Source organism: Mya arenaria, chromosome 9, assembly GCF_026914265.1.
Source record: "Mya arenaria isolate MELC-2E11 chromosome 9, ASM2691426v1".
NCBI classification, from domain to species: Eukaryota; Metazoa; Mollusca; class Bivalvia; order Myida; family Myidae; genus Mya; species Mya arenaria.
Window position 1 is genome coordinate 28,184,489 of NC_069130.1, and position 26,921 is coordinate 28,211,409.

General features: G+C 37.5%; 1 protein-coding gene across 1 annotated transcript in view; it reads left to right on the top strand.

The window, feature by feature from the left end:
- Window positions 1-7,049, top strand: part of LOC128246715 (ephrin type-B receptor 1-B-like) — a 109,050-nt gene extending 102,001 nt beyond the window's left edge. The window contains exon 21 of the mRNA XM_052965088.1: window positions 1,363-7,049. Within this exon, the coding sequence (XP_052821048.1) occupies window positions 1,363-1,657 (295 nt within the window). The 3' untranslated portion in view covers window positions 1,658-7,049. The remainder of the gene's footprint in view (window positions 1-1,362) is intronic.
- The last annotated feature ends 19,872 nt before the right edge of the window (window positions 7,050-26,921 follow it).

A 26,921-nucleotide genomic window follows, 5' to 3' on the forward strand; every position in this document is an offset into this window, starting at 1 on the left:
ATTATTGTTACAGGATATTTGTGTTTCACTTTTGTTTAATGCTGTTTTTTTATATTATTTTATGCATTTCTAAACCATTCCATGTAGAATAAAAAAATCTAAGCTTATACAGTTGACTTTTGTTGTAATTAAGACTTTATTTCAAGATTTCATGTTCATTTTCAAAATTTAGCGAGCACTTTGAGTTCCATTTGCTATCGTCATCTGTAACGAGGTCAGCCGTAATGTAACACAGGTATACAAAGCAATGCAGAGTTCATCAACATTGCACTGAAACAAATAATGAGTTATTTCATGACACTCTTATTCTAGTTATTTTCTGATTGGCTAAAAATAGGTAGGAGGTGGATCGCATAGGCATTAGGGATTTCTGATTGGCTGTAAATTGGTAGGAGGCGGATCGGATATGCATTAGGGATTTCTGATTGGCTGTCAATAGGATTGGAGGCAGATCGCATATGCATTAGGGGTTTCTGATTGGTTGTGAAATGAGGATTATTTTCATCTTGTTTAATGATAAATTTAATAAATTTATAAGCTAGGTCTTACCGCTTTAATATTATACCATATAGATCAGGAAGGTCTTTACCTTAAGAAATTATCGCACTTGCACCTCATTTTCACATGGACGGATGGAAGACTTTGAGACCATATTCAACAACTATTGCTGTATGACTAAAAATAAAAAGTTTAGAATTGGTCTTTTAACACATTGTCAAAGTTTAAACATAAGGAAATCACAGGGGTAGTTGTGCAGTGTGAATATCTCATTTTAAACATTTTCTTGTTCTAAAGTACGCCTTTCTGCAAGATTTTGATGTTTTGTGTGTGACAAATCATTGCACTACTTTTTCTACTTGCAGAGTGTACAGTTATGGTATTATAGATTCAGAAGTCCTTCATCGCCTTATAAAATAAATAAAAGAGTTTTTATATTAATTTCAGAATAATACTCAATTGATCAATAACATTAAAGCTCCTCATTTATTATGCCATATAAGTGTTTAAAGCTGCACTTTGCAGGTTGGCTGCTAACTAAATGTTAGACCACAGGTTTACATGTAAATTGTCGAAATTTATGTTCAAGGTCTAGAAGCCTACTAAGGCTGTATGGTTTAAGAAAATTGATATTTTCAGCTGTTTTCCTCACAATTGAGACATTTTCTATTGCAACTTAATCATGACTGAATTGAAGGGGTCAGTGCCAAAATCAGCTGATTCTGAGACAATTTTTTTAAATAAGTGCCAAAACTGTCAGACCATATGAGTGCATCTTTAAACAACTAATATTGATACAATGAGGTTATTTCATGCTTGTGAAGACATTTATGATAAATTTACATTGACTTAAATATTTTGTAGGCCTCACATATTCATGGACAACAGCCCACCAGAGAACAGCAATACATACGCCTCAATAGAGGACTGGCTTAATGCAATCAAGATGGAGCGGTATCGGGACAACTTTGTGTCGGCGGGGGTGACCAGCATGGAGCAAGTGTTGAGACTGACTGTCAAGGACATGGAAACAATCGGTGTCTCGCTTCTTGGGCACCAGAAGAAAATCATGAACAGTATACAGACGCTTCGTGCTCAGTTGCTCGGACCGACAGTTCACTTGCCGCATATGCAAATGTCCGAGGGATTTCTTGTATAGCGACAGGGGTTCCGAAGCATTCGGCAAAAGACGATTTTTGAATTGACTTGCAGTGAATGCTTCAACATTGTTGTAAATGTTTTGTTGGAAGCTGGCAGGAATTTGTGGCTGTGTGGTATTTGAAATGATAAATAGGTTATTTTGAGTGCTCCAAATGTACCATACTAGATTTAGTTTCAAAAACGTTTAACAAATGTAAGAATTGCAACAACTACCGTGTTGCTTGGTTTTTGATTCTAAGTATATGCCATTATTTCATCAAGATAAATGACCATCACAAAGATAATATTTTTCCTGATATTACCATAGCCTCCAACTTATCTCATCATAGCAACCAGCTGATATCACCATGACAACTTGCTGATATCACCATAGCAACCATCTGATAACACAATGACAACTAGATGATATCGCCATGGAAACATCATCATGGCAACTGGGTACCTAGCAACCACAATCCTGACCAGCTCCGAGGAGACTTCCCAGTGCTTAATGTGATACACAAACTAGAGCAACATATATGTTGCCCCAACTCTTTGTTTCCGTGCATTACACAACTTGGTGTTGTAATATTATAAAGTCATGTTTAAGTCACTTTTGAATGCTGACTTTTTGCTCTCTTTCACTGAACATGTCAGTTTGCGTTTCTGTTTACCCATTTTTTCAAACTGAAACTGGTATTGACTTTCTCTTCTTACTTTTAAATCGTCAAGCACTGTTTTAATTAAACTTCATGAGTACTCATGAATATATATTTGTTCTATAATTTGTATTGCAGAATCAAGCCCATGACATTATTGTTTTTGTCTTACAATTGAAATATAGTGCTTATGTAATTGTGAATATATTTTTCCTTCATGCTATCATTCTTGTTCCATATTGTTTGCATAATTTCCAGATCTTTGAAATCTCTTGTCATACCATTCTGTATCAATGTTCTGTATCTGATGTAGTCATTTATTCCAATTGTGTTTTGATAGTTTTTGTCAAATACAATCAAATGATTAAGGTGTTTGGTCATGTGACGATCACAGGATTAAAGTGTCGGTCATGTGACGATCACAGGATTAAAGTGTCGGTCATGTGACGATCACATGATTAAGGTGTCGGTCATGTGACAATGTTGCAGGGAGCAACTTTAAAAAAAATGTGATGATTGGAATTTTGGGCAACTTATGTCTTGTTTAAGAACCTTTGCAAAAATGCTACAACTTTTCTTGAAAGTTGAATGATAAACAAGTTTTGGTCTGTTCAAAGCATAAATTCAAGGGAAAAATTATGAATAATTTATCAAGTTGTAAAGTTAAGTGCTTATACAGCTCAAATTGCAAAATAGTTTGGTATAAGTTGTCCAATCTTCTTTGTATTATATAATATAATGTAGGATATATTTAGCTAAGAAAAATACTATATGAGATCTTCGTAAATTAAAATACCAGTAAAACTGGAGTGTTTAAAAAGAAACAAAAAGAAGTGCATATAAGGTTTAAGCTTAGGTTTCACAGTCAGAAATAAAACATTACCTATTTTCATATAAATTCTGGTTTGATTTTATCAAGGTTTTACCAGTTGTTTTTATGAGTCTTACTAAACCATGTTTATATCATATTTGTGAGTCTTACAATGTAAGCATCAAGCATGTAATATCTAACAAAGTAGATGAAATTCTGACTGTTTAAAGCTAAAACTGAGTTTTAATTTCACTACCAAAATAAAGGTAAAACTAAAATATTGTTAAAAAAATAATATATTTTCATTTTATAATTTGTATTTGAGAAAATGAGCTATTTTTATGCCGTTACTGTAAAAGATTAGTGTTATTTTAAGGAAAGAACATTCCCTGTTCTCACTTAGTTTTAAATGATATTACAGAACAGAGATTATATCAGAAAAAAATAATTTTATTACAGAAAAAAACCCAATATAATTTATATTTGTTAAAAATTCCAACCATTTTAATGCATTTATAACATTTAAAGTTGAGTTGAGAATAATGTTTATGAATATCTTGCATATTGTAACATTTTGTGTCGGAGAGTCTATACTGGAAGTCAGGTGTCATATTTATGTCAATCTAAGGTGTGTACAATATTTAACATTTTTGTTGCAATGAATCAATTTACTGCTGAATTTGAGTACAGGGTCTTTTTCCCACCAACTTATTATCACCGTAATGACCGCATGTCAGGATCGAAGTATGACATATACATGCCACATTCTAGCTTAATTATGCCACAATTTTACCACATTTATGCAAAGACTTTTTCCTCTTTATCAGTATACATTCCAATGTTCATGCAAACAATAGCAATACTCTTGTGCCATTTTGTTTCCATTCAAATTACTAAAACCACAAATTAGAATTAATCTGCTTATTAATCATTATTTCAAGAATGTTACATTTATTTTAGACGATTTTTCCGATACCTGATACGGTTGAATATTTTCGGGGTTCAATATTACCGCCTGGTCTGAATATCACACCATTACTATGAATGCAAATTGTAAAAGTTGTTAAAAGAGAAACTTGCTTAAGAAATTTATATAAAAAGTGCTGAGCTCCTTAATTGTTATAAAAACATTTATCGTAAATAAGGTATAGTTATAGCTTGTGATGTTATCATTTTTTTCGATATTAGCCCCACATTTACTTCCTACAGGGTTAGGTGTTGTAAATTATTAACCCCAAATTTAACTACCCAAGGAGAGAAATTCCATACACACTGGGCGCTACAGGGTTAGGATATGTTCATTATAAACCCCACTTTAACTACCCCAGGAGATAAATTCCATTACACGCAATCGGCGCTATAGGGTTAGGATATGTTCATTATAAATCCCACTTCAACTACCCAAGGAGATAAATTCACTTACACGCACTCAGCGCTACAGGGTTAGGATATGTTCATTATTACCCCCAAGTTTAACTACCATGGGAGATAAATTCCATTACACGCACTCGGCGCTACAGGGTTAGGATATGTTCATTATAAACCCCACTATAACTACCCAAGGAGATAAATTTCATGACACGAAATCGGCGCTACAGGGTTAAGTGTTGTTCATTGTTACAACATATCACATGTCATTCACTCATTCGCAATTTCTCTCCATATTTGACCTTGTCCTCGCTTAATTGAATAGCTGTATATCTACTTATATTTATAACTGACAATGGTTTGTACATACTTGGAATTTTCAAAAGTTTTTTTAAACGGTTTCTGTAATTTCAGAGAGAAATAATGCATGAGAAGAGGAAGAACATTTTATAACCTTATTCATGTTGGAGTTAAATTTGTTATAAGCCAATGTCATCATTCATATATTCATAATTTCACTGAGCAGTGTGTGTAAAACTCGCATACTTTTGTTTAATTGTTCCTTTCTTATGCACACCATATCTTCCATACAGCTGCAATTTTGTTTTACAACTAGCAATAAGGTCTACGCAGAGAAGCTTAAAATAATAGTGTGTTTTCAATGATAATAATAAATATGCAAATTATGCGTAACATGTACACAAAGTTATTAACATCATTTTGGCAGAATTGTTATTTGTATGTTAAGTTAGTTTGTTGAGCAAAATCGCATTTGCTATGTAAATGTTTACCTCCAAATCAATTTGTTTATCTCGTATTAAAGAAGCATATTCAATCGGAGAACATATATTCACCAAGGAAACTGTTGCTGCTGATATTGATAGCAGCGTTAGTGTTGAAAGACTGAAATCCATGCCCGGATAAACTCTATAGATTTTGTGAAATGGCTACTTGTTATTTTTATGTTGTTAATAATTCGATTAATCATACACCTAAGTATTTCCCACCAAACGAGTAAGACAAATCCCTTATCGATCTTGGCAATGTTAATTCATTTTATCTTCTTACGTTAAATACACACAATACGAAACTTTCTCAATGAATAATTATTTGTTTGTTGAAATTTTTTACCATGGTTTTACTTTTGAAAGTCTTTATTTTCAAATGAATATTAGATACAAAATAATGGGTAATAATAAATTATCAAACATATCTTTTTTTCGGAACAATTTAAATAAGTTTTATATATATGTTAAATAATGAAATAACTAATCAATAAAATTTCCTAGGATAGACAGGGATTTCGTTTTTATTTGTTCAACTCTATGCACAATCTGTTTTACGTTTTAAAAGTTATATGTAAATGAGATTTTGAATTTTCCGTTTTCCATCCATTCTTGTGGACAAGTTAGTCTTTGTTACAAATTGTGTTATTACCTTTCATTTAAAACTCTTTTTAGTTTTAATAAGTTGATGAATACACATCAATAGTGCGCACGCTTTCGTTATATATGTTGTAAATATTGTAAATAAAATCTATTCTAAATGCATTGAGTATGTGTTTTAAAAAAGAAAGATCATTCTAAAAGTGTAGATATGTTGAGTTGTTATGTTGACTTTTAAATTATGTAAATATTAGGATCTTTTGCTCTGAAAATTTGTCTTAATGTTCACCTTCTTATAGGTATCAGTTCAGTTAATATCAGCATTTCATAGACTTTTGTAACTTGTGAAATATAGAATACTCTCCTCTAGGAAATCACTCGGCTAAATTCCTATTTTTTACAAAACTATCAACGTGTTGCAGCATTTTGCTTTCCTGTGCTAAATGTCTTAAATTTATACCTTTATTTTAACCCATTTTTACAACAGCTTTAATAAAGATGCAAAAAAATGCTTAAAGATTTCAGAATGGTTTTAAAGTGAAAGTAATTTTTAGCAGTGCATAAATTATCATTTTAATATGGTCTTTCTCTCAGAAAACTTATGAAATAAAGATAAAGAATATAAACATTAAATTGTGAGATTATTAATTACTCCACTTGATACACAATATTTACAGACCTCTTTATTTGCTACACCGAAATAAAGTATTGTTGTCTTTAGAGTTAACTCAACCATATGGTGCATTCAGTAATGACACAAAGACTAATTAACAATGTTTAATTCATAAAAGTTTGCTAATTTTTTTAGGAAAAGCCTGTTAAATTAGTTACTGATTAAGTTGAAAAGCAATAACATTAATGCTAGGATAATGGAACATTTAAAAAAATCTATGTGTTTGTGTGTTGAAGTCGGAATATTAACCTGTTTACAAATCATACAGTTTTTGTCGTATGAATAATTCTGCGTGTGTATATAGAGTTGTGACAGATGGAAGAAATCAAAGGGAGATAATGTTGCAATGAATATATACATGTACTTGTATTTTGAAGACAGATTGTTACATGTGTACATAATGATGTTGTGTATGTTTTTTGGATATTTTGAAATAAATATATTATATATGATTATTGATGGTACAATTGGGAACTGTTATAATTTCTTAAGACGAATAAAAATATCAAAACATATAGTATGTGTTTTTGTTTTATTATTGCATAGCCGTACACTACAGTACCTTTGTGTGATACTGGAAATGAAGTATTCTTTAGAAGTGATACATATAAAATATGTAGACTACATATAATACACATATAGAATATGTACAGTACAGTACAATCATGTGAGTTAGGAAATAAAGTATTTTTATATGATATACATGTATGAACATTATAGTACAGTATTTGATATTGAGGAATGATGAAGTATTCTTTAAAAGAGTTTCAAAAATGAAGAATATGAACAGGAAGATCATACACTGTTGTTCAAAATCACTTCAATACGCCATATTGAAATACGAAACATAGTAAATGAAAATATAAACTATATATAATATTATATAAAACTGTCACAGGAGTGACGAATACCCCCGACTGCCACCTTAACACAAAAACAGCAATCATCTTCTTTGACAAAAGGCCATCACTCCAAGGTTATTGTTCACTGCATTTCCATATATCATAATTAACCAATGAGTGTTGCTTAATTAAATCCATTGAGAAATTAAGACTGCCTTTAGCTGCTGACAAGAAAAGTGAAGAGGGCAATTACTCTGTTGATAGCTAAAATAAAGTTATATTGTTTTTTTGTACACTGTACTTCCTGTCGTTGAGCTTTACCCTTGTACGAAGTTTTATCAAAATCCATTCTTTAGTAGCCAGGTAATGCTCCGGACAAGGAAAAGTAACACAGAGCAACACCTCCTTTAATAGCTAAAATAATGTGATTGTTTTGTACAGTTCACTACATGTACCTCTGCATTCAACAAATGGATGAAGTTTAATAAAATTCCAACCAGTGGTTTTCAAGTCACGGTCAGGACAAGAGGAGTAAAAAAAGGCAGTAACTCTTAATAAGCTTGAATAGAGTTATGGTACTTGCAGACAGCACTTCATCTAATTATGTCTTATCACTGTATGAAGCTTAATTAAATTCTATCCACAGTTTTCAAGTTATGCTACGGACAAGAAAACTTCACAAAGGACAATAACTTTTCAGTAAGTTGAAAAAGAGTTATGATTCTTGTGAACTGTGCTTCCTCTCATTATGTTATATCATAATATGACAATTTGAAGATTAATCAAATTACATCCAGTAGTTTTGAAATTATCCACTTGACAAGGAAAATTGCAACGGACTGACTGACCGATCGACCGACCAACCACTTCGTTTGTTCAAGACGGCCCCAAGGTGGGCGTAGCTTCGGGGGTATAACCTTTTGACTTGCGTCCCGCGCTCAGAACCCCTTCTGAGTTTGGTTTAAAGTGTTAATAGGGTGGTTTGTGGGTATGTCCCAAAGAAAAGGTTTACAATTTCCAGTCTGAAATGGCGCATTTTGCGCGTTTTTCTTTACTCTATTTCTCTCTTATATTGACATAAAACGTAAACTTGGGCAATTTTAGGGGACCGGGGGGTGCCGGATGTCCCCCCCCCCCCCCCGTTGTTCCGCGTGTGACCCCGCCTCTGACGAGAAAGGTGATTAACATAATCTTTCCAGCGCTTACGAGCCTATTTGTCAGGATCAAAGAAATGTAGTCAAGTTTCCTCTGTAATTATAGTACAGTCTAAAAGGGAATCCTCTACTCGCACGATAAACTCAACAGACGTATGCCACCCGTCTCTTATTTTTCTCCTGTTGTGAAAATCGGAGGATCCTGATCTTGCAAATACATTGTCATATTCTTGTCAACGGTAAGGATCCGATGAACCGAGGCTTTACTTAATTTGGTTACTTTAACAGTTTCCCGAACACATTCTATGCTTCTGTCCCTTGTCTTCTATTATGAACTTCGGACGCCCCGTTTGTTATCTCCGACTTCTCAATAATTGAAGACTGCCCATGCAATTTGCTAATAAAAGCTGTTTGGACGTTTTTCAGTTTTCACATATCACGTCATAGTAATTGTGACGTTCAGGTGCTATTTAGGGGACTTCTTTGATATCCTGTTCAAAATTACAATTTGAAATCTTATACGTACAAAACTTTCACGTGCGCTGCTTTACAATATATATTATAATGTTTAACATTATTATTTATATACTACGTTGGTTGCAATTTCGTATTTTTTGTCAATAAATCTTGCAATAGTTACTGATATATAAAGTGTTCATTTAAAGTTATTACGTCAAATGAAACCTCAAAATTGTATTTGTCACGAAGTGATTTTGACCAATGATTTTAATTTGATCTGAACCATCGTCCAATAGACATGGGTCTGGCACGCTACACGCCATCTTCTAATGGTGACAATTTGATATGTTTTAATCACCGAATGCAAAGCAAGGTTGCAGCCCGCACAAGATAAAACAAAAGAATTTTGACCAATGACCCTTGAGTGTGACTGGGTCCTTTAACCAAAAAAACTGGTCCTAAACGCGACACGATCTCTTCTTTTGGTGACCAGTTATTTTACAATTCATAAATGCATGGCCAAATTACAGTACGGAGAATTCAAATACAAGGGACTTGATAATTATATTAGCCTTAAGTTTGACCCGGATTTTTTACCTACGGCCATAGGTTGTACACCCGACTTTCAATCTTGTTATGGTGACTATTTGTCCTCGGTTGTTTTAAAACTACGACTGTATAGTATGATTACAGCTTGGACAAGCCATATAACAAGGGATTTTGACCCTTTACCAATGACCTTTGACCAATTGGCGTAAGTTTTGGTTACAAACCGTCTTCTCATGGTGACAATTAATGCAATTAAGTTTTTTTAAATCACAGAATATATAGCCAGTTTACAGCCCGGTAAGCCATAATTAAGGGGATTTTGACCCATAACCCTCGAGTTTGATATTGAACTTTGACCATAGTCAAAAGTGTTGTTTACACACCGTTTTCTCATGGTGAGAATTTGCGACAAATTATTCAGTTCACCCAATGCATATCCGGGTTACAGACGACCAAACCAATAATAGAGATATATTTTAACCAATGACCCTCAATTGTGGCCATGTTATTTCACTTATATACATTTTCCGCAACACGCCGTCTTCTCCATGTGAACACCTGTATAACGTTATTTTGAAAGCAATCAATGCATGAGTAAGTTACAGCCCAGACGTGCCAAAACCAGACGTACGCATTCACAGACGGGAGGACGCATATACATCGAACCGCCATTGTGGCGACAACTCCAAATCATCGCAAGCGGGCTCGACACAAATACTCGATATGTTAAATCAATTTCAAATCATAAAAACACGCAGTTTACAACATATTTATTAGGTCAAATATACAAATGCGTAATATTTAATTTCTAAATAAGTGTAATATTGTCATCAAATTCACTTTACGTTATCTAAGTGATAAAAAAGTTTTAACAGGTGCATGCACATTTATTTGGTGTTTGTTACATGCATACTGAAGAAATAATAATCATACTTCTAATCTCATCGTTTAATAAAGTAAGTATGTTAATAAATCATTAATACAATAAAATATCATTATTTTTCATAATATAAATGAAAATGCTAACAATCATTGCTGTTAAAGCACTAAACATAACATGAATAATGTATTTTGACAAGCGAGGTATTCTAAGGGGGCCATAAGTTCTGGGGCCGGGGTTCTGAGAGCCTTGTGTTCTTGGAGTTGAGTTCTTGGGGCCTTTAAATCTGGGGGCGTGCGTTCTGGGGACCTTGAGCTCTTTGTGCCTTGAGTTCGTGGGGCAATGAGTTCTTGGGACCTTGAGTTATTGGGTCTTGAGTTCTTGGTGCAATGAGTTCTTGGGGCCTTGGTTCTAGGGGCGTGAGTTCTTGGGGCAATGAGTTCTTGTGGCCTTAGTTCTAGGAGCGTGAGTTCTGGGGGGGGGGGGGCAATGAGATCTTGGGGCCTTGAATTATGTAGCCGTTAGTTCTGGGGGCCTTAGATTCAGGGGCCGTAAGGTCTTTGGGCAATGAGTTCTTGGGGCATTGAGTTCTGGGGGGCAATGAGTGCTTTGGGTCTTTAGTTCTGTGGACCTTGAGTTCTTAGGGCCGTAAGGTCTTGGTGCTTTGAGGTTTTGGGGCCTTGAGTTCTAGGGACGTGAGTTCTTGGGCCTTAGGTTCTGGGGTCCTTGAGTTCTTGGGGCCTTGAGTTCTGGGGGCAATGAGTTCCTCGGGTCTTGAGTTCTGGGGCCTTGTGTTCTGGGGGCCGTGAGCACATGATTCTTTTTCTCATTCTTCCCCACATTCTTCTCCAGTTGTGGTTACAAGCTACAGCTTGCACATTTGATCTGAAAACAAAATCGAGTTTTTCATATCCTTGTTCAGTTTTACACGTTTCAAGAGTAAATACGTTTGAATCTTTCACATACTGTTTTATGTGTTCCACATCACTGGCAGGTTTCACATCACAGCCACGTAACACACATTTCACGGTGTGCAGTATTTCCTCCATCCGCTCGACTAGCTTCCTCAACGCCTCCGCTGTCATTGTCACACGGTTCAGTTCAATACAGGTGATAGAGTTTGGGAGTAATAAGTGGAGCTCACGCAGATCTACGAAGCTTATACAAATGTATTGTAACTGAGACGTTAATGGAAAATTATACCAGATAGTATTATTCACTTCTCTTAAAATGAGGTGTTTCAGTTTCACACTATTGGTCCAGGTTAACGAAAAAATGATAGCATCTTCAACATTTCTTGACACGTTCAACAGTTCACATGTCGTAAGATTTGTTGTATCCACCTGCACGTCTAAAGTATTGATTTCAGCTATTCTCAGATGTTTCAGCCTGTTACACATTGACAGGTCATACATGCCTTTACGGTAATTCAGTTCAACTGATGTGAGGGATTTGTAGGAGGAGGTGAACACCGTATGAAGCTCCCCAACACTCACTGTGTCATTGCAGTCCCAAATATATAATGATGAAACACGGCATTTGTTTATTCGCATCAGCTTTTTTAATGTAGCGACATCCTCGTAAATGTTAATCAAGAAGTGAGTGAGAGTTAAAGGGATGTCAACGTGGTTGTTTTTTTGGGCTTCAAGATACCCGGATACAATCATGTACTGTAGTGCATCAATGATATTATGGTCCAGGCGGGGAGTCTCGTACTCGTAATTATATTCCAATGAGTTTTGGACTGAGGTCTTGGGAATACAATCTCCAATCCAAGAAGAAATTTGCACTCCTAGGTCTGGTTTTATTCCACATATGAAAATAAACACTTGTGAAATATCTAATACATTATTTCCAGAATTACCAATGTGTCGACTTTTCACTGTTTTTTCGAATTCGTCTTCGTTTAAAGAAAGATGCACTGCGGCAAGGAATTCTTGGAACGTTTTGTGAATGAAAGAAAAATGTGAAGACTTTCGGCCATATGAATTTGATTTTCTTTCAGTTAGAATGCCTGATTCCAGAGACACCATTTTATCATCCTCGAGCATTTCGTTCCTGACTATAGTTTCATCAAAGACAACCGCAGATTTATCTGCTCGAGAAAACAGTGTAATGAACGCTAAACGACACAGCTTTATAAGAACTGCCTGTTTGCTCATGACGTTTTCTTTGTTTGAAAAACAATCAGGCATTTTGTTTTCGTCCAATTGAATGAGAGTTACCGAGTGACCGGAACAACGTCCAAACAGCATATCCATCATGGCTGCATATGTGTCACAGAGCGATCCACTGCATGTCAGGCCATCACACCACATGCAAAGAAGCTGCATTGTGATGATTGGTACTGACACCACCTTTTTTATTCCTAGCTGTTCAACGTATTTAAAAAAATCGTTAGAACGCTTGGTCCCGGTTTCGCCATTTATGACAGACAGAACGTTATCGACAAACTCATCCACGTCTGAGACACCATTGATATCTAGGTATTTATGAATTTTTGAATCCTTAACGCGATGCTGAGATAATCGCCATGGACGTGTTGTGATAAGAACGTTCGCTTTTATTGCGGAGTTGCGAAACGGAATAATGCCTTTCTCATCTCTAGGACAACGACAGAGCCGGTCCGTCAGGCTGTCCGTCGGGTGTTTCCACTCGTCCAGACCGTCTTCTATGATGATGCAGTTGTTGTATTCCAGCACTTTCTGTGCTAATTTGTATCCGGCGTCAACATCATCAGGTTGATATATTTGAGCTATAATCTGATCCTTTATGATTTCGTTCAGGTCACAGAAATCACAAGCATCTCGCAATTTGATGTGAAACATAAACTCAACACTTTCAAAATAGTCTGTATCGCTAAACAAAGCGGTGTCGCGCTGCATGGTTTCTTTCGTGTCCATTCTTAAATGTTTCCTGCTCCATTCTTGGGCACAGTTTGCTGAGAATGTTGATTTCCCCCTGCCTGGCTCTCCTACGAGGAATATGTTGTTTTTCCGGAACTCTGAACCGAACAGATCTTTGTATCTGGTAACATCTTTACCTTCAGCTTCAGAATCAGGCGTTCTATGGTTCTTCTCCACTATTTTTGGCGCCACGTAGAACATGACAAGTTTGGCGTCCCTGTCTGGAAGAATAGGAGATATCGGCATATTTGCAAGGTTGTCTCGGTAGTGGCTCGCCAAACGTAGTCGTAGATCTATGGATAATAATCAAAACCATCACATGCTTTACATACATATCTTTATCGATTAATTTGTAAATTGAGAATGAACTTCAGTGTGAGCGATTTAATTGATCTAATGTTATTCCGGAGACATTCATTACGTATACCAGATATATAAACTTCGATGTTTTAAGTTCTTAACATAACTCCAGTTCTAAACATAATATAGTGTGTTTGAGAAGCTCAAATTGATGATTCCTCTTAATTGAGGGTATCATATAACAACAACATAACCGCATTTTGATATTATTGTTATTTACAAAGTGGAAAAGTTAACTGATAAACTTATACGCTGATAAATACAGTCTGACAATAATATACAGAGCATGTGAAACATGTCATTTAAAATTGTAATCAATAACAATTGTGTTCGTCAAAAGCCATTATGCCAACTAAACAATGTTTTAACAACCTACCTTCATTCAGTATAGCTTCAGTCTTTTCTGGACAGATAGTGAAATCGTCGCTCTCGAGCTAAAATAATTAGAATGTACATGTATAATTAATCGATCATAAAACAAATAACTGTATGGAGTTAGATGTTGACAATACAAACATGCACAATCCGCCGTAGAATTCACTAAGTAAAATCAATTCATGATTTATGTAGTTTGTTTATATCGGAGGCTTTCTAAAAGACATAATCATAATCTGTCATTCGATCTTATTGGTGAAGACATACCAGCAAACACTAAGAAAATTAAATTTAAATAATAAGACAAACTTAACGAGACCGTTATTTGTTTTCGATACAAAAACAGACGTCTTCTTTATTGGTTGTCTCATTTTGTTCCACAATATTTGATGTAGTGAGAGATCGCAAGTTTAAAAGATATGGAACCGATGTGAAATTTATGACTTCGATTTGTTACTTTACATTAAACTGGCACAACTACAGTGTGAGTACTGCATTTTATGTAAATGTGGTTAAAGTTCACTCAAGTTTCATAATTTCATTCAAGGGTTTAGAAGCTTGCGGGCGGACATGAATTCCATTATTCCAACCGTAAATCTTTAATTGTGGCCTTGACCTTGAGTCGGCTCGCCTATAATGTGGGGTTTACACGTTGGTTCGGTTAAGTGAACATGTGACCTAGGTTTCATGTTCATCCCACCAGGGATTAAGGAAATGCGGGTCGGTTATGATGTGCATGGCTAGAGTATTTGACCTTAAACTGTGATCTTGACCTTGAGCTGTTCTGCCTTTTTATGTTTCATGAAAGTCTTTCAAGGGGTTAAGGAGGTATAGAGTGTTCAATAAATATATGGCTTGAACATTTGACATTTACCTTGAGCTTAATTGCCTGGAGTGTAAATCCTGCATCGTGTTAATGTGGTTTGGAATTTATTTTAGTTTTTTGGAAATCATTGAAGGGGCTTAGGAGATAGAGAACAGATATGAACTCAACTACTCCAAAGTTTTTTTAACAGTGACATTTGCTTAGTCGGCGGGCCTGTTATGTGTGTTCTGCACGTCGCCTCATTAGTGTGAATATTTGACCCCCTTTTCGCTAACATCCTTCAAGGAGCTTAGAAGATAGGAAGCGAACATGAAACCTAAGGCTCGAACATTTGACCTTGAACTGTGACATTGACTTTGAGCCGGAGCATCTAAACGTCTGTTCTACACGCTGTGACGAACATTTGATCTGAGTTTCATGAAAAGGGTGATATTCGCCCAGATATCCGCGCTGCAAAGCCTTGAGGAAGACACAAAAAGCACAAACAGACAGTTGGATGTACCCACACTTTTCTTTGATACCTTGGTTGTGCATACACTATCGTGAAAATTATGTTCAAAGGTATTTCACAGTTTTGGAGAAATCTATCTTTTATCCAATGTTCAGTTTTACAGACTTGTACAATATTCCCAAACCCTTTGATATCTCTGCATATCTTAGGTTATGAGATTTTTTGTGGAAACGACACATTAAACGTATGATATGAACTCATATCACAAGTGTTTCCATAGCCTAGGTTCTGTTAAATTATTTTGAAAAAGGTTGCCATATAACTATTTCCTTAAAAAGCTTACCTTATCCAGTTCGTAAACGGCCCTGTTACCCTCTGGTCGGTTCACCAGTTCTTTTGAATCCTTGAGCAGCGTCCTTAGCTTATTCAGGTACTCGTGCAGTTTAGCTCTTGTCACCTTCAGACTTGAGGAATGTCGCATAGCACGTCCGATTTCACGGAGCTGTTACAAGGCAAAGATAATATCAATATATCAAGTTTGAAATGCAAGCATTTAATGTTATGAAATAATCCGATTTTTTTTATTTTAGGAAAATGAATGTTTGAGGTTTTGTAATTTCATATACTATAGAGTCAAGATATTCGGTGATTATTCCGTATAACATTTAATTTTAATCAAAATCTAAATGTGGCTAATATACAGTTTTTAATGTTACAGTCAAAAGATGGAAATCTTCGATTATAAAACACACTATAGTAAATGTATCAGTGTTTGCCTTGTAAAATAGTATTTAACCATGTTTTATTGGGGACGGTTAATTTCTAATTGTCAATAAGTGTTGATACGTATTATTCAGAAATTGTCTGGCTGTTCAGCCTTCAGCGTGAAACTGTACTATTAAATATATCATCGCTGAATGACCTATAACAACAATAATGTTTACACGTGATTATTCAAAATGAAGCAATCATTTGTTGTTGCGATATTTTTATCGTCTATTTAATAAAAGTAATTATTGGTTGTGGCGGTGGTGTTGATGTTGTTGTTGGTGTAGTTGTTGTTGCTGTACAAAAGCCTAATATATAAACACAAGAGGACCAAGATGGCCCTATATCGCTCACATGAGTAAAACTTAAATTGTGCTTTTTTAGACATTATTTTATAATTAAAGGGCAATAACTGTCGGGTGACTACAGAAATTCCATTGGTTATCGATTTTCCGAAAATTTAAGCTAATTTCATTTATGTTATTTCTATTATAAAAGGGTGATAACTTTCAAGTGACTAGAGCTTATGGCTGGTAATTAAACTTATGCCAAAATATTGTGACCAAATTTTAGTCATGATTGGACAAAGATTTCTAAAGCTATTGATCAGATAACATACTGGACACCGCCCGTCCAAACAATAAATGGGCCATAACTAAAACAATATTGAATTTGAATTTATATTACTTATCTCAGAAGAGCACATCGTTACTGTGAATCAATTCATTAGGTTTAAAGTTAATATAATAATTAATTGTAAAACAATAAAATAACAGGTGAAACTATAATAAGTCCCGTTTTTAAACTGGTTTAAACATGAAATATATGAACGTGTATTTGGTTTTAAATGCTACAAAGCGTCATAAAGTTCTCCCATAATAGTATTAATAAGAATAAAAAGTTACATTATAACTTTCATGAATGACAAACGCATAGGTATAAACATTTGAGAGTGGAATGCCACGGGTATATACGAGTACATGCACTGATAATAGCTTTTATGATCTCGACTCTCGACTGATCTCACAGTGACGATGATGAGAAGAATGGTGAAAACCATTTATTGAACGCTCAATATCTTTTTATCATGGTAACTATTATGTCAGTGTGTCCTTACATACTAGCAGATTTTGTAATACCTGTAATATGTTAAGTAAAATCTTATTCATTAGGAAGGGGTGACACATGTGTAACGGGCGAGCCCTCGTCTAAGCCGAAATTGATTTACTTTCTTATCTACTGACATAGAATGTAACCCACATTTTGATACACCAATACGTGTTCAACACATACTTGAGAACTACGTATAGTGTAACTGCACCAAATTGAGTAAAAGTAATTCTTGAAATGGATGGCAAAACAGAACTTCAGTTTAATTGAATCATTTTAACTATATTTAAGACTTTGGTTCCTTCTATATCATTCCATATATTGTTTTTGATTTAGAGTGAATTTGATTTTAAAAAAGAAAGTAAATGCAATGCTTGACCTGCCTGCAGTATTAGAAACGTTTAATCATCGACTAATTGGGACGGAATTGCGTGACAAACCATTATTATGAAATTACAAAATTAGCCGTTGCTGTCACTTTTCCAAGTTGCTGTCATACTGAGTGTTCATTTTTAGATTTAAATACATGTTAGCAAAAAATACCACCACGAAAATATCTTCTGCATGTTAATCAACACACAAGAGTATTATTTAAACAAAACGCTTTAAATATCGGTATTGTATTATTTTGATTTCACTAACTAAAAGGAAACAGAAAAATATCTTCTAAAAGAATGTAAACAATACAATGCACAACGTGTTTTTGAAAGGCGTAACTAGAGAACATTTCCAAATATTGTAATGCTTATAAGTATTTTGAGAAGGTGGAGTTTGCAAAGCCCTCTGAAGATTGAAAATCTTAATGGTTCAGCGCTGTTGTTTTTAAAAGAAAATGGTTACCGTACAAACAAGAGTAATATGTTGTAAAACCTATTTATAAATAATTGGTTCCCAAAAAACTATAAAAATAATTCATTTCTGTATCCTTTCAAAAAAGACGCATTTCTGGCTATTTAGCCTTGAAGGCAATGTAAACCCCATATTTGCAATTTAACAAACAAGTTACAGCATAATCGTTATAAATAACGTAAGATATTCTTACCTCTGTCAAAAGATGTGTCGGTGTTGATATGTTAAATGAGAGTTTTCCCTCGAAGTCCTTGCAATTGATGAGCAAACTGATCACGCCGTTGAAGTCGCTGTCCTGGATTGAGGACACGGTCTTGTAGCCATCAGGAGGGAGAAAGCACTTGCCCATCTCCCAGGGGCTGGTACACCATTTGTCAGCATTCGTGTTTTTCCATGATGGACCCGAAAATCGGTGGTGCTGAATGATTTCATCACGAACATGTTGACATATGTTGTTTGGACAAGGTGTGTACTGATGCACGGTGTGAAAATTGCAGTTTCTGTACCTGTGACATTTGAAGCGGTCAGGGCACTGCAGCAAGTTCTCAATGAAACAAGTTGTGCAATGTGCCTCTGGTGGTTGGCAATTAGCAGACCTGACTCTGTTGTAAATGTCACTGTGGATACACTGGAGTCCATCTTCGATGAATTCTTTCAGTCCCTCTTTTGTTATTTGAAGCGCGAGTGCTGCCTTGACCCAGTTCTTGGCATCCTCTTCTTTAAGTAGATCACTGTACGATAACATATTTGTCCTGAGCATAGGACATATTGTGTCAAACAGGACACTCAGAACACCTCATGTGAAACGACCTGAAAATAGCATAACATATGTTTGCCGAGTGAACATATTATATGCAGTTATCAAACACTATAAAAAGAACTATTTTAAAAGAACGGGCAGCCGTACCCTATCAAATTTTATAATTGGTTAAAAACAAAATTAACGTTATGTTTCAAAAAGTGCTTTTAAAGACAATTATTATTTGCCATACAGCTGCAAGTCACATTGCTATACCAATGCCGTACATATGACCATACAACAGCCGTACACATTGCCGTGGCAAGAAAAGTTTATGTCCTTTTAATGGTATGCGAAATGCTGGTACAATTATATTTTTTAAGACGAAGAAGTCAAATTCAATGTCTCAATCTCGTCTTTTTAATACAATGAGCCAGACGACTGATGGCTCAGTTGGTCAAAATCAGTCTTGACCCTAAAAATAAGTTTTATTTTCAGGATCAGGACTGATTTTACCTAACTGAGGCCACATGCAACTATTTAAAGTAAGCCAGGGGCAGCTGCTGGATTCTGCATCATACTTTCAAGTCCCTCTGTGCTCATCTGCCATCATAGTAATGTTCAACTGCCATACCACTGCCGTAATTTGCCAAACACATTGCCGTACATCTGCACTTCTACTGTCGTACACATTTGCGTTAATGAAAGTAGTGCGTAAATTCAATTATAAAAATATCAATTTAGTGTAGTGTTTAAACGTGTTATTTGTATTTCTTATTTGAAATTGATAACCATTAATAAAGTGTATTGTTGCATAAATAATTAAGAATTCTATGATTTAATTCCTTAGCCTTAACTGCAACGTGGTTATCAGACTTCTAACATTGTAAGCCGTCCATATACTCCCAAGATTGTCTTCGAAGAAATGTGACCAAGGTGGTCCGATTGGCAAACCTTTCCAGTTTACGTACGAATGTACAAATTTAGCAATTTTTGTTCCAATAAATAAGTAATTACCTATTCAATGTAATTTTTGGAAGTGTTTTGTTTGTGCAGGAATTTTAATATTAAAAAAATACGTAAATGGCATTTATGTCTTCAATTTGTGAACTACTTAAATGTGATAACGTTTGGGTTTTAAATAATAAAAATGCAAGATTTTATTAATTCGATTTTATAATGACGTAATTTCCAGAATATTCAGTTTCGTGAGTTAAAGTAAGATAAGAACGTTAAACATTGAGTAGGATTTATATAATAAAAGGAATATTACGATAGAAAAACATCATAAATCTGCATGCTTTACATGTCGCAAAACACTTGTTCGTACTTAACGCAGAAGGACTGAAGGACATTAAATGGTTAACACTTTGACTTCGCCTGTTTGTAATGATATGGAATCATTATTAGATTAAAATGTATTGAGTTCAGAAAACTGACAACTACTGAAAGAATACACCTACTAATACTTACACTACAACTTCCACTAAATTCAAAACACCAACAAAAACTGACACAACAACTACCGCATCTAACTCTACATCTACCACTAGTAACACTACACCTACCACGACAGACACCACACCTACCACTACTGACACTACACCTACCACTACTGACATTACATCTATCACTACTGACACTACACCTACCACTACAGACACAACACCTACCACTACTCACACTAAACCTACCGCTACTGACACTACACCTACCACTACTAACACTACACATACCATTACTGACACTACACCTACCACTACTGATACTACACCTACCACTACTGAAACTACACCTACCACTACTGACACTACACATACCAGTACTGACACTAAACCTTCCACTACAGACACTACACCTTCCACTACTGACACTACACCTTCCACTACTGACACTACACATACCAGTACTGACACTAAACCTTCCACTACAGACACTACACCTACCACTACTGAAACTACACCTACCACTACTGACACTACACATACCACTACTGACACTACACCTTCCACTACAGACACTACACATTCCACTACTGACACTACACCTTCCACTACTGACACTACACCTACCACTACTGACACTACACCTACCACTACTGACACTACACCTACCACTACTGACACTACATCTACCACTACTGAAACTACACCTACCACTACTGACACTACACCAACCACTACTGACACTACACCTACCACTACTGACACTACACCTACCACTACTGAAACTACACCTACCACTACTGACACTACACATACCACTACTGACATTACACCTACCACTACTGACACTACACCTACCACTACTGACATTACACATACCACTACTGACATTACACCTACCACTACTGAAACTACACCTACCACTACTGACACTACACATACCACTACTGACATTACACCTACCACTACTGACACTACACCTACCACTACTGACACTACACATACCACTACTGACATTACACCTACCACTACTGAAACTACACCTACCACTACTGACACTACACATACCACTACTGACATTACACCTACCACTACTGAAACTACACCTACCACTACTGACACTACATCTACCACTACTGACACTACACCTACCACTAATGACACTACACCTACCACTACTGACACTACATCTACCACTACTGACACTACACCTACCACTACTGACACTACGCCTACCATTACTGACACTACATCTACCACTACTGACACTACACCTACCACTACTGACACTACACCTACCACTACTGACACTACATCTACCACTACTGACACTACATCTACCACTACTGACACTACACCTACCACTACTGACACTACATCTACCACTACTGACATTACACCTAACACTACTGACACTACACCTACCACTACTGAAACTACACCTACCACTACTGACACTACATCTACCACTACTGACACTACACCTACCACTACTGACACTACACCTACCACTACTGACACTACACCTACCACTACTGACACTACACCTACCACTACTGACACTACATCTACCACTACTGACACTACACCTACCACTACTGACATTACACCTACCACTACTGACACTACATCTACCACTACTGACACTACACTTACCACTACTGACACTACACATACCACTACTGAAACTACACCTACCACTACTAACACTACATCTACCACTACTGACACTACACCTACCACTACTGACACTACACCTACCACTACTGACACTACACCTACCACTACTGACACTACACCTACCACTACTGAAACTACACCTACCACTACTGACACTACATCTACCACTACTGACATTACACCTACCACTACTGAAACTACATCTACCACTACAGACACTACACCTTCCACTACTGAAACTACACCTACCACTACTGACACTACACCTACCACAACTGACACTACACCTACCACTACTCACACTACACCTACCGCTACTGACACTACACCTATCACTACTGACACTACACCTATCACTACAGACACCACACCTACCACTACTGAAACCACACCTACCACTATTGACACTACACCCACCACTACTGACACTACACCTATCACTACTGACGCTACACCTACAACTACTCACACTACACCTAACACTACAGACACCACACCTACCACTACTGAAACCACACCTACCACTATTGACACTACACCTAGTACTACTGACGCTACACCTACCACTACTAACACTACACCTACCACTACTGACACAACACCTACCACTACTCACACAACACCTACCACTACAGACACTACACCTACCACTATTGACACTACACCTACCACTACAGACACCACACCTACCACTACCCACACTACATCTACAACTACTGACACTACACCTATCACTACAGACACCACACCTACCACTACTGACACCACACCTACCACTAATGACACCATACCTACCATTACTGACACTACACCAAACACTACTGACACTACACCTACCGCTACTGACACTACACCTACCACTTCTGACACTACACCTACCACAACTGACACTACACCTACCACTTCTGACACTACACCTATCACTACTGACACCACATACCATTACTGACACTACACCTACCACTACTGACACTACACCTACCACTACTGACACTACACCTACTACTAATGACACATCACCTACCGCTACTGACTCTACACCTACCGCTACCGACACTACACCTACTACTATTGACACTACACCGACCACTATTAACACTTCACCTACCACTACTGACACTACACCTACCACTACTGACACTACACCTACCACTACTGACACTACACCTACTACTACTGACACTTCACCTACCGCTACTGACTCTACACCTACCGCTACCGACACTACACCTACTACTATTGACACTACACCTACCACTATTAACACTTCACCTACCACTACTGACACTACACCTACCACTACTCACACTAAACTTACCGCTACTGACACTACACCTACCACTACTGACACTACACATACCATTACTGACACTACGCCTACCACTACTGACACTACACCTACCACTACCGAAACTACACCTACCACTACTGACACTACACATACCAGTACTGACACTACACCTTCCACAACTGACACTACACCTTCCACTACTGACACTACACCTTCCACTACTGACACTACACCTTCCACTACTGACACTACACCTACCACTACTGACACTACATCTACCACTACTGATACTACACCTACCACTACTGAAACTACACCTACCACTACTGACACTACACCTACAACTACTGACACTACACCTACCACTATTGACACTTCACCTACCACTACTGACACTACACCTACCACTACTGACACTTCACCTACCACTATTGACACCACACCTACCATTACTGACACTACACCCAACACTACTGTCACTACACCTACCGCTACTGACAATACACCTACAACTATTGACACTTCACCTACCGCTACTGATACTACACCTACCACTATTGACACTTCACCTACCACTATTGACACCACACCTACCATTACTGACACTACACCCAACACTACTGACACTACACCTACCACTACTGAAACTACACCTACCACTACTGACACTACACCTATCGCTACTAACTCTACACCTACCACTGCTGACACTACACCTACCACTACTGACACTACACCTTCCACTTCTGACACGACACCTTCCACTTCTGACACTACACCTTTCATTTCTGACACTACACCTTCAACTTCTGACACTACACATACCGCTACTGACACTACACCTTCCATTACTGACACTACACCTACCACTCCTGACACTACACCTTCCACTTCTAACACTACACATACCGCTACTGATACTACACCTACCACTACTGACACTACACCTTCCACTTATGACACTACACATACCGCTACTGACGCTACACCAACCACTACTGACACCAAACCTACCGCTACTGATACTACTCTACCACTACTGACACTACACCTAGCACTACTGAAACTACACCTAGCACTACTGAAACTACACCTACCACTACTGACACTACACCTACCTCTACTGACACTTAACCTACCACTACTGACACCAAACCTACCGCTACTGACACTACACCTAGCACTACTGACACTACACCTACCACTACTGGCACTTCACCTACCACTACTGACACTACACCTACCACTACTGACACTATACCTACCACTCCTGACACTACACCTACCACTACTGACACTACACGTACCACTACTTACACTACGTCTACCACTACTGACACTACACCTTCCACTACTGACACTACACCTACCACTACTGACACAACACCTACCATTACTGACACTTAACCTACCACTTCTGACTGTTCACCTACCATAACAGACACTACACCTCCCATACTGCAACTTCACATACGCTACTTACAGTATACCTACCACTATTGACACTTCACCTACCGCTACTTAAACTACACCTACCGATACTGACACTTTACCTACCACTTCGGACTCTTCACCTACCACTACAGTCACTACACCTCCCAATACTGACACTTCTCCTTCCGCTACTTACACTACACCTACCACTTCGGACTCTTCACCTACCACAACAGACATTACACCTCCCAATACTTACACAGCACATACCGCTTCTTACACTACACCAACCACTATTGACACTTCACCTACTGCTGCTTACACTACACCAACCACTATTGACACTACACCTACCGCTATTTACACTATACATACCACTATTGACACTAAACCTACTGCTACTTACACTACACCAACCACTACTGCCACTACACCTACCGCTTCTGACACTACACCTACGACTACTGACACTACACCTACCGCTACTGACACTACACCTACCACTACTCACACTACACCTACGACTACTGACACTACACCTACCGCTACTAACAGTACACCTACGACTACTGACACTACACCTACGACTACTGACACTACACCTACCACTACTGACACTACACCTACGACTACTGACACTACACCTACCGCTACTGACACTACACCTACCACTACTGACACTACACCTACGACTACTGACACTACACCTACCGCTTCTTACACTACACCTACGACTACTGAAACTACACCTACCGCTACTGACACTACACGTACCACTACTGAAACTACCCCTACTGCTACTGACTACACCTACTGCTACTGACAATACACCTACCCTTACTGACACTACACCTACCTATACTGACACTACACCTTCCACTACTGACACTAAAACTACCGCTTCTGACACTACACCTACCACTTCTGACACTACACGTACCTATACTGACACTACACCTACCGCTACTGACACTACACGTACCTATACTGACACAACACCTTCCACTACTGACACTACACGTACCTATACTGACACTACACCTACCGCTACTGACACTACACCTACCGCTTCTGAAACTACACCTACCACTACTGACACTACACGTAAAACTACTGACACAACACCTACCAGTACTGACACTACACCTACCACTACTGTTACTACACCTACTACTACTGACACTTCACCTACCACTACTGACACTACACCTACCACTATTGACACTACACCTACAACTACTGACACTACACGTAAAACTACTGACACTACACCTACCACTACTGACACTACACCTACTACTACTGACACTTCGCCTACCACTACTGACACTACACCTACCACTACTGACACTACACCTACTACTACTGACACTTCACCTACCACTACTGGCACTTCACCTACCACTACTGACACAACACCTACCACTATTGACTCTACTATTACCGCTACTGACACTACACCTACCACTATTGACTCTACACCTACCACTACTGACACTACACCTACCACTACTGACACTACACCTACCACTACTGACACTACACCTAGCACTACTGACACTACACCTACCGCTACTGACAATACACCTACCACTATTGACTCTACACCTACCACTACTGACACTACATCTACCACTATTGACTCTACACCTACCGCTACTGACACTACATCTACCACTACTGACACTACACCTACCACTACTGACAATACATCTACCACTATTGACTCTACACCTACCACTACTGACACTACATCTACCACTACCACTACTGACACTACACCTACCACTACTGACACTACATCTACCACTATTGACTCTACACCTACCACTACTGGCACTTCACCTACCACTACTGACACTACACCTACCACTATTGACTCTACTATTACCGCTACTGACACTACACCTACCACTATTGACTCTACACCTACCACTACTGACACTACACCTAGCACTACTGACACTACACCTAGCACTACTGACACTACACCTAGCACTACTGACACTACACCTACCGCTACTGACACTACACCTACCACTATTGACTCTACACCTACCACTACTGACACTACATCTACCACTATTGACTCTACACCTACCGCTACTGACACTTCATCTACCACTTCTGACACTACACCTACCACTACTGACAATACATCTACCACTATTGACTCTACACCTACCACTACTGACACTACATCTACCACTACCACTACTGACACTACACCTACCACTACTGACACTACATCTACCACTATTGACTCTAC